Genomic DNA, 10,490 nt, shown 5'->3' on the forward strand with positions numbered 1-10,490 from the left:
AGTTTTAAGGTCGTATACGTTCAGTACGAAGGATACAAAGTTACAATAATAAGGTAATTTTAAACATATTTAAAAGATCTGAAATACGAAACTTTTTAAATAATAATTTTGTAAAGTTATTGATTAGTTTGGAAATACTAACGACTATTTACTCTATAAACGAGTAACTCACTCCCAATGGTACCAACTTAAAACCAATACGAACTCCCGCCAGCTCAACTCATACCCAAGCTCTCCTCGGAGAACGGATGTAGTGGACAGAACTTGAACTAGCAAAACAAGAGTAAATCGAATTTTCATTTGCTTATTTAATTTGCCGAAATCAAAAAAGCTACTAAAGTATGTAATAAGATGGTAAATAGGTAATGTGATTGACTGTAATAATTTCCCAGTTGGCTTCTACTATCACAATGAAAAGAAAAAAGATAGTGGCGTATTTGGTGATACTTGTGGCTGCATTATGTTATGTAGAAATCGACACATCTCAATTCGCGGCAGAAAAAACTGCAATAATAAATGTAAACAAGGATGAGCTTTTCCAGTTTCTTATTTTGCCTGACACAGTTGAACGAGTATGTATCTTATATATGTGATCGTAGTCATTTCAGCTTAGGAATGAGAGAATAAAATTAACCGTAGCGAAAATTTAATATGACATCTGCTTGTTTTAGTGGTTCCGGATGGTAACGCACTTCCGAAGTGCTGATATGAAGTCAATGATTCCTGGCAAGCGTTTTCAAGTCGTATATCCTTTGCCAATGCTTGGTAAGTAGATGTAATTCTCTAGACGAACTTAGAGTGGATTTTGAAAAAGTTTTCAATGGTCTTACAGCAAATCTAGGTTACCGTTTCGTGTAACCGTGAAGATAGCAAGCTACGCCGAGTAATGATAATTATCGAGTTAATTTGAATTATGAGTTAATTTAAGTTTTTTGATATTATTTTTCCAGGAAATCACTTGATGCTGCTGCGTTTGGTAAAGTTTGATCCTCAGTATTCCCAAGTTGTGTTGGAGTCTGATTGCTTCTTCAAAACACGCGTTGAAATAACTGCTGTTCCGTTTGGGCCACATGACTGTTCTTCCAATCTAACGATTAAGCTGACATTCAGGCAGAAGTCAGCCCTTTTTCAGGTGTGTGATTCCAGCGCTCAATTTGAATGTTGCTCAATTTAATGATACTTAAATTTAATTAACTGAATAGATCCCCAGTTAGACATTTGATTATGAATTGGCAATGGCAAAATGTATAATGTTTACCCAAATGTATTAATTACGATGAGCATGTAACATTGTATTGGCACTGTACTAGACCCACTGTAATGTCCTCTTTAAAGTTGTTCTTAAGGGTGCTCTCGGCATAGGCCTTGAGTTTAGAGCAGAGTATCTATGTTTGTGGTTTTAACTACGATTAATATAATTATTTCTCGAATTCACTCGTACAAATCTTGCATTTAGATTCACCATCAAATACATTTGACTCACTATCAGACCCTACTTTTATAAAAATACTCTATGTACTTCCTTTAACTGTTTCTAACTCCTTAATCATTCCATACAATGTATAGCATCACTAGCATTCCCTACCTGTGCCCATTTCCATAACAGCTTCTTTTTTCCATCAAAATTTTGCATTTTATGTGCTTCTACCATTCTTATTTTCTCCTTACTTTCATTTATGACATTTTTGAATTCATTATGTTCCACATTCCATACATCATATGCTGCCTTCTAAGCTTCCTCACCTTTAGCCACTATCCACCTCTGTCTTTGAGTCCATCGAATCTTTAATCCCCTTTTTCAACCTTTCATTTTTCTCAACTTTTCTTCATAAACACTCGGCACATTCAATCATTCCTTTCAACTCTCTAAAGCATCGTTTTTGCATTTCCATTTTCAATGTATTTTACCAATCCTGCCTGATTTCAGTGAAGCTAATATTCTAGATGTTCAAACTAGTTCACTTATATTTTTCAGCTGCTGTATTTCAACTTTAACTTTCCCTTGCCATTCGTTCTCTAATAATCCCTCGGTCTAAATTTGAAACTAGCACATGGTGTTCTTTCCCACATTTTGTGCCTCTATTAAAAAAATGTATATGTTTGTCATTATAATGAATGTACCAAAACTGACCATTATGATGACATAACTATTAGCAGGGAGTGCTGGACACAAAATTGTTTACTGAAATACTAGTATCCTTGCAAACCCTATCTTTCATGATTCTCACTAGCTAAAAAATATATAATTCATTAATCCATTCAAGTTTTCATTAAATTGACCCTTGATTTGTGGATGGTGCTGATTTCAGTCAATGCAGTTGATAAAATATTATTGAGATTTAATTTGACTAGTTCTGAGATAATCACAGGAAAATTTTACTGCTCAATATCACCTTTGCTATTCAATTTATATGCTGAGAAAATGGTAAAAGAGGCTTGGAAAGAGGTGGAGATAGGAATGAAATTTGGTGAGGAAGCCATAAAATCAGTTAGATTTGTTTACTATCAAGTTTTATTGGGCCAGTCACCCAAGGGTTTACAGCCATTTCTGAGCATTAGTAAATAAAAGTAATGGGTATGGGATAAAAACCCATGTAAACAAAACCAAAGTGATCACGTTTTTGTGAAAGAGGACGGCTAAGTTAAACAGGAAAATTGAAGGTATAGAACAGGGTTAATAATTTGCATATCTTGGATGTGTTTTGGGCGTAAACATTCAAAGTAGCTGGGGCATAAGAATTATAGTATTTAGCAAAGAAGCTTGTACAAGGAGGAGGTAATTGTTAGTAGGGACATTGGGTAGTGATGTGAAGAATTGGCAGGTGAAAACTCATAGGGAGCATAGTTTTTTTATGGGATTAACACTTGGTCATTGTTTTGTTCGGTAAAACATAGAAATGTATTGGTAGTCAGTCAATGTACAACCAAAGCCTTATTTAAGCAGAAGATTACCTTAAAAATAAAATAAAGCAACAGACTTTAAAAAAAATAAGGCTAGTCAAACGTATTTCTTGTGTGAATGAGTAGAATGCTTTCCTTTTCAATTAATTAGTGACTGTTGAAGACATAAACTAACCATAAGTTCTATCTTCAACCTTTTTAAGTTCATGACTTTTCTAGCTAAATCAATCAAGGTGCCATTCACAGAAGGTCTATCTTGCAAATGGTCCAGGTTATACCCAAGTGCTTATTCACACAGTTGTTTTTATGATCTTGAACTATACTCTAACTTAGTTTTCTGAACTGTGAAATAGTTTTCAAATCCATAAGTAAAATGTAATGTTCATTACTAAATTGGTATATAATTGTTCAGATGGAAATTCAGTGCAACAAGTGTGGGATGAGAATCAATATTAATAAAACAAAGGTTATGCAATTTTTTAGAAAGAAAAAGAGTGAGCTAAACATTAAAATAGGAGGGCAAAAACTAGAGCAGGTAGAACATTTTATGTATCTCGTAAGTGTTTTGGACCAACAGGGTCAAAGTAGTAATGACGTAAGGAGAAGAATTGCACTAGGCAAAGAGGCTTTCACAAGGAGGAGGGAGTTGATGTCGGGGACGTTGAGTAAGGATGTTAAGAAAAGACTTGTAAAAACTTTGAAATGGAGCATAGCTATGTACGGCGCGGAAACATGGTCATTGAAGTTTATCAAAAACAAATGCATAATCCCGTTGACATAATAAAATTCCAACTGTCAACCTTTTCATTTTTAAGACAAGAAATTTAACTATGTCAAGGTTTAAGAATGCACTTCATTCTGGACATTTATCTCAAGCGGTATTATGATAGTAAATTTCATGAGTGCCAAATGTTGGCATTTCATGAAAAAATTGCATTTTGTTTGTTCAGTATATATTATATTAGTATTATTATGCTTCCCTCCCCATGTACTGACATGTTGGAAGGGGTTTGTCATTAAATATAAAAACAAGGTTGAGATTTTATCGGCATATAGAATGGGCCATAGACTACAACCTTGAAATGGTGGAAGGGCTTGTGCATCCTAACAGAACCTTGGGCTGTGCTGGTGGGAGCAATACTAATGTCACCTAGAAGGGTCAGACATGCCAGATAGTTCAAAAGGTATGAGTCAGATGAAAGGTAGTTCATACAGCTTCTGTTACTCAGCAAGGTGACTGCAAAGGCATCCAACCACTTTAGGGAGGCCATTTGCGTGATGGTGTCACAATAAAAACACTATTGGGGAAGCCATTGGGAAATCCCCTAAATTAAGTTTCCCATGCTATAATGGTGAATATTGAGTATGAATCCTGGCAACTATAGGTCTTGGGCCACTGGGCTGTGTATTGTAACTGTCAGCAGGGAAAGCACTGCTTCCATGGCCAACGTATAAAATATTTGTAGTGATTACTTCTACTTTTTAACATCCATACATCATAGAGAGTAGAAAAGGCTATGCGATGTAGCAGATAATCCAGGAAGGAATGTTTTGTTTAATTTGTAATGTTTCTTAAGTCAGTTCTGGATAAATTCCATTGATATGGAGGAATATCAAAATATAAATGCTAAGTTTCAATTTTGTAACTTCAAATTTTGGAAGAAAGTGTCTTAAAAACTTGAAAAGTGGGGGGTCTTGTTCTAATGTTTAATAAACTAAATTCTTACTACCTACAATGATCATTCTACATTTTTATTTATATGTTTCCAGTGGACCATAGCTCCAGTTCTTCAATACAATGCTCTTCAACATCTCAATCACTCTATCACCCTGCTGAATAAGATGGTACCAGCATGAAGTGATATTTGTATGTATTCCTAAATCAACTGGACAACTGAACTTATGTTTATTGCATTTGTCTACCATTATTTTAATAATTCTGACTTAAAATCTAAGATTTCAAAACATGAAACTTTTTTTGCACTTTATGACTTTATGTAGGTGCAACATGGAGGAATGATTATATTCTCTAAATTTTGGATACAATGACCTGTGATTGTAGTTTTCCCCACCATTATAATGTGCCAATCATTATAATGGTCTTAATATACTTCATGCCCATAAATTGGATGTTCCTAGAATTATCCTCCTCATAAGATGCATCTTAAAGCAATCTCTGTTCATTGATTTCATTATAATGGCTATGAAATAAATATTAAAGCAATACTAAGGGATTGGCCCAACATTCATCACAATATAATTGATTGGCATTTTTTACTAGGTCTTTTTGTAATTATCTATTCCCTTATAAGAATGCAGATTTTTTAAATATCCAACAAGTTAACAGCATTTTTGCTTTTTTTACTTAACAGCACTTTTGCTTGTTTTATTTGTTGGATTGAATGTCATCACTGCAGTGTTGAATGTCTAAGGTGATCCGAGTGAAATTTTCTTTTAGATTTTGTTTAGTCCATTTTTATTTGGAACAATTGCTGTCTGTGGCCCCTAAAGGTTCACATATATTGCTAATTAAATATTTTCCATTCTGTAAATGTGATTGATATGCTATTGAAAATCATCATCTGTGATATATGGTCTTGTCAGTTTGGGGATCTTTGATTCAGGTTTTTTTTAAAATGTGTGTGATGTCACTGGTGTGATCATAGTGACTTTTTTTTGTGATTTTTATTTGTAACACATTTATTCTCATGCTCATTCAGTTTCTCAGAAGAAATAGGTTGTGCCCTGGTACTCTCTTGAGATCAATATTTCCTAGGCCACTGCCCATTTTGCATAATGATGAAAGCGTCATTCCTTTTCCTTTCCCAATACTCATTGTTCTTGCATAAAAATTATCCAAATTTAATCCTTGTTTTTTTAACCCAGAAGTGTAATGGAAAAAAATAAACCATGCATCTTCACATATGAAAGTAATTACCGCCATGTTTTCATTACAGCACCACATTCTCTGGTGAGTTCATCTGAAAATGTTATGCTTTAGCAAAGCCATGGCTGTGGATTAAATTTTTGAAAACAAAAACGGTGTGGAGTTAGTGTTATCAAATCAAATTTTTTCTATCACGGTCATTAAAGACTCAACAATATTGACCTGAGAAGGAGTGTGATATGTTTTCCAATGTGGATATCAGTAAATGTACTTAAACCAAAATATTCATCCACTCATTGTGACAAGTAAAAGCAAACTTGCATCCACAGATAAAGAAAGAAATCTAAATATGTTTTCTTGCTCTATTGTGACCCTCTCTTTTAGTTGTAAGGCCTGAAAATTATCATATTATGCTCAACTTTGAATTACCAACTGAAAAAAATATGTGGACATTTTATTAGGCACATTCTGAAGACACCCTTTTATGCCAAAAGCTCAATTTCCCATTCAACGGATAGGATATCAGAAGAAGAAAAAAATATTTGAAATATCTTTTTTTTAAATTCGAAGGGATCTGAGATTTGCAACAATACCGAAAATAAAATTATTTCATTTGCTTGGAAAGTTCTTCTCAGATTATTGAAATTCTGCCTTAGGATCCCACTGTTAAAGAGACTTTGCTGAAATGGGTGCCCTTCCCCCATAAGTCCCCATAGTTTTTAAGCCAGCATACATTTTTGAAGCAATCTGGGAAACAATTGAAAACATAGAGAAAGCTTATAATACAGGACAAATTTTGTGTATTTCCACAGGAAAATGGTGTTCTTAGTTTGTTTGTTAAGGTATCAACAGCTGCAGTAAAAGTCAATGCCTTAATGTACAAACTAGTGGTCACATTGAGCTTCATTCTGTATAAATGAATTATACTTGTACTTTTATAAAAAAAAGGTAATTCTCCATTACCAGATTAATGTCAGATTCCATTAGTTTCAGAACACTAATGCCCATAGCCCAGTGTTAAGACCTACAATAGACTTATGTCCATAGATAATTTAGTATGATGTACGCATATGAATTTTATGCTGAAAGTAACCCCCATTATGTTTTGTCATATAAATACTGTTAGCATATCTTCTCATGATGTTTTAGTATTACAGTTAAATTACAGTTTCCTTAAGAGACCTAACACTTTCACCTCTACCAGTCAACAATTATATCTTTCTACTACACCTAATTTTCTGTCCATCAAAAAAATAAATATTAAGTGCAGCAACTGTACACTTTTTATAACTGAGTTGACTTTGGAGTTGTACAGCAAACCAGTGTAAAAGTGTGTGATCATCCCTGCTTGTATGTACCTGGATTGCTAATGCTCGGGGGTGTTTGTTGAACCGAGGACAATTAAGGCATGGCTGGATCCAAATTTTAAAAAAATACTTGAGAGCATACACTCTTCATAATCATACATGTATTTTTTTGTTTGTGAAATTACTGCAGGCCATATGAAAAGTTCATACTTTGCTGGGTCTTGTGGTTTTTATTTTGATCCCAAATTGTATTTGTTATTTTTTTGGCATTTGATGAAATAGCATATAATCAACATTTAGCATTAATGCAATTTCTAAACACATGATTATAAGCTGTTTTTGGTGTAATTATTATCAATGCAGAGATTAATTCATCCACTTTAGTGTCAGTGGGTAAATGTATTTAAATATGTACACTCAAATACACTGATAAATGTGTACACTCAAGCTGCTAAAAGCTGGAAAGAATCCATTCTGACTGTGTTGCATCTCAAAATTGCTGTTACGGAAAGGCTGCATCTACCCTGTAAAATTTCATTAGTTGAATTGTAGTAGATTCAGTATATTCACCCAATTGATTTCTTATCTTCAACCTGAATCTCTACAATGTAGTTCCTAATACAGACTAATAAAATAAGAGTTACCGATCAGAAAAGTCTACCATATGCAAAGGTGCATATACATCTGACAGCATAGATATAAATTTGCCACCACTGCATGATAGTTTTAAAAAAAGGTCAGTTTTTATGCATGAAGTATTTCTGATCCTCATTGAAAAACTAATTTAGTCACATATAGAGGTACGACATCCCGACGAAATCCTTTATGAAAGCAGGGTTAATGTTCAGGAATAGTAAAAACTGGGAATATTTATTGTCTAATTCCTTTCAGGTTTGCAAAATTCATCTGTGGGCTTTCATACAAAGTTTACTGAAAATATTTGTTTTCCTTGTTTCCCTATGTAAAACATCTCCCATCCTTCATATAATGTGATTTGTTAGTACGAACATTTAATTTTTGTGAGTACTTAGTCATTGTTTGTGTACAGATGTGAAACGATATCAAAGCATGTCATATACATGTATGTCATACTCATTTATTTGTTCCAACTTTAAAGGTTCAAAATAGTAAAATTATACTATTTTAATGAATAGAAGCATATATTGTGAACATGATTTTTTCTATTTTATCAAGAGGTTTTAAATGAAAAAAATGGCAATATAGTGAGTGAGTATTTTAATGCAGACTACTATATTTAAGATGTCTGCTATATTAGTGTTGTGTTTGTTGTAAATATTGTTGATAACTTTTAAACACCAAGAAAATGTGTGTCATGAAATGATGTATGATAAAATCAAGATGTCAATTAAAACATTTTCAAGTTAATTAATTTGATATGATTTTCAAATCCAAAACATGTTTTATGAAAAAAAAAATATATATTATATATATATATATATATATTATATATATATATATATATATATATATATATATATATATATATATATATATATATATATATATATATATATATCTACTTCTGGATGTAAGATTGAAATACAGATTAACGCTCCACAAATGTGTATATATAAATATTATGTATATATTTATATATATTAATATATAAAAACGCAGATGTAGATTTTTAGAATATAGAGACACGAAGAAAGGACACTCACAATTTGTTATTTGACGTTTCGACAGCACGGTTGTCGTCTTCAGAATCAGCTTCAGCTTCTGAAGACGACAGCTGTGCTGTCGAAACGTCAAATAACAAATTGTGAGTGTCCTTTCTTCGTGTCTCTATATTCTAAAAATCTACATCTGTGTTTTTATATATTTGTGCGTCGCCGAAGAGCGTTCCATTTCGAAGATATTTATATATATATAAATATATATATATATATATATATATATATATATATATATATATATATCCCTCCCCGGACTAAAACCTTGACGTGGTGGAAGGGCTTGTGCGTTCCGATGACCCCTAGAGCTGTGCTGGCGGGAGTAATAATAATTGCTCCTGGTAGGGTCACCCATGCCAGATAGGTCGAAGTTTAGGAGCCAGATGAAAGGTAGTCCACGCAGCGTCTGTTCCTCAGTGAGGCGGCTGCAATGGCATCTGACCCCAGTGGGGCGGCCAGTAAGTGATGGTGTCACGTTGAAAACACTATTGAGGAAGGCAAAGGGAAACCACCTCAATTATCATTCCCAAGATTTACATGATAGACAAAACAGAGACTTTGAGTCCTGGCAACTACAGAACTCTGCCCAATCGGCTGTGTGTCGTGCCCGGCAGCGGGGGAGGCAAGGCTTCCGCGGTCGTCATCCCACGAAACCCTTGCAAGGGAAAACCAGCAGCAGCAGGACTGAAGACGCAGGAGAAGAAGACCACATTAGTTAGAATAGGAACGTGGAATGTTAGGACAATGATGAGGACAGGGAAATTGGAGAATGTTAAGCTAGAGATGGAAAGGGGAAATATAGATATTTTAGGTCTATGCGAGGTGAGATGGAAAGAGGGCGGGGATTACTGGAGTGATAGGTATAGAATAATATACAGCGGCGGTGACGAGAGCCAACAAGGGATTGCCATAGTATTAAATGAAGAGGCAGGAAGAAGCATAGTCAACATTGAGCAGGTAACGGATAGAATAATACTAGTAGAGATAAAAGCAGAACCGACGAACTTGATTATTATTCAGGTATATATGCCACCGAGCAACCATAAAGAAGAAGAGGTTGATAGGATATACAATCAGTTAGAGGACATAATCGCGTGTGTTCCTGCAGGGAAACATTTGATAGTGATGGGGGATTGCAATGCGACGGTAGGCGAAGGAAGAGATGGTGACGAGGTCGGGGACTACGGATTAGGCATGAGGAATGACCGTGGGGAGAAAGCAATTGAGTTCTGCAGGAGGTGAAAGTCTTTCTTAGCCGTATAGGTCTACCCAAGATCCATAAGGAGGGTACTCCCATAAGACCCATTGTGAGTGCCATTGGGGCTCCAACATACCATCTGGCGAGGTACCTGACGGGTGTCCTTGCACCTTACGTGGGGTCGTGTGAGCACCACATCAAAAACTCCGCAGAGTTCGTCCAGACGCTACGGACCATTAAGCTGGATCAGCATGACATTCTTGTAAGTTTCGACGTTGTGTCCTTATTTACTAAGATTCCGGTGAAGGACACCATACTGCTGCTGGAAGAGAAGTTTGACAGCAAAATCGTGGATCTCTTTCGCCACGTGCTGACCTCGACGTATTTTCAATACCAAAAGAAGTTTTACGAGCAAGTGGAAGGCGTCCCCATGGGCTCTCCATTGTCTCCGGCGATTGCCAATTTCTACATGGAGGAGTTCGAGGAGAGGGCACTTAGAACGG

General features: G+C 35.0%; 1 protein-coding gene across 2 annotated transcripts; it reads left to right on the plus strand.

The window, feature by feature from the left end:
- The first annotated feature begins 312 nt into the window (after positions 1-312).
- Positions 313-8,481, plus strand: LOC139701015 (uncharacterized). 2 transcript variants are annotated; one of them, XM_071599574.1, is made up of 5 exons: positions 313-572; positions 672-765; positions 951-1,132; positions 4,672-4,768; positions 5,859-8,481. In XM_071599574.1, the coding sequence occupies exons 1-4, from the start codon at positions 411-413 to the stop codon at positions 4,756-4,758; spliced, it is 525 nt and encodes a 174-aa protein (XP_071455675.1). In that variant the 5' UTR covers positions 313-410; the 3' UTR covers positions 4,759-4,768; positions 5,859-8,481. The 2 variants fall into 2 exon arrangements, with proteins under 2 accessions (XP_071455675.1, XP_071455674.1); XM_071599573.1 differs by having other exon boundaries at positions 4,672-8,481.
- The last annotated feature ends 2,009 nt before the right edge of the window (positions 8,482-10,490 follow it).

The sequence above is a fragment of the Hetaerina americana genome, unplaced genomic scaffold, assembly GCF_022747635.1.
Source record: "Hetaerina americana unplaced genomic scaffold, ioHetAmer1.1.p SCAF_11, whole genome shotgun sequence".
NCBI lineage: Eukaryota > Metazoa > Arthropoda > Insecta > Odonata > Calopterygidae > Hetaerina > Hetaerina americana.

Bases quoted from the DNA above. Each gene is read 5' to 3' on its own strand.
- LOC139701015 (XM_071599573.1), top strand. From the start codon at position 411: ATGAAAAGAAAAAAGATAGTGGCGTATTTGGTGATACTTGTGGCTGCA. The intron at 766-950 runs GTAAGTAGATGT...TTATTTTTCCAG, and splicing joins ATATCCTTTGCCAATGCTTG to GAAATCACTTGATGCTGCTG. The intron at 1,133-4,671 runs GTGTGTGATTCC...ATATGTTTCCAG, and splicing joins AGAAGTCAGCCCTTTTTCAG to TGGACCATAGCTCCAGTTCT.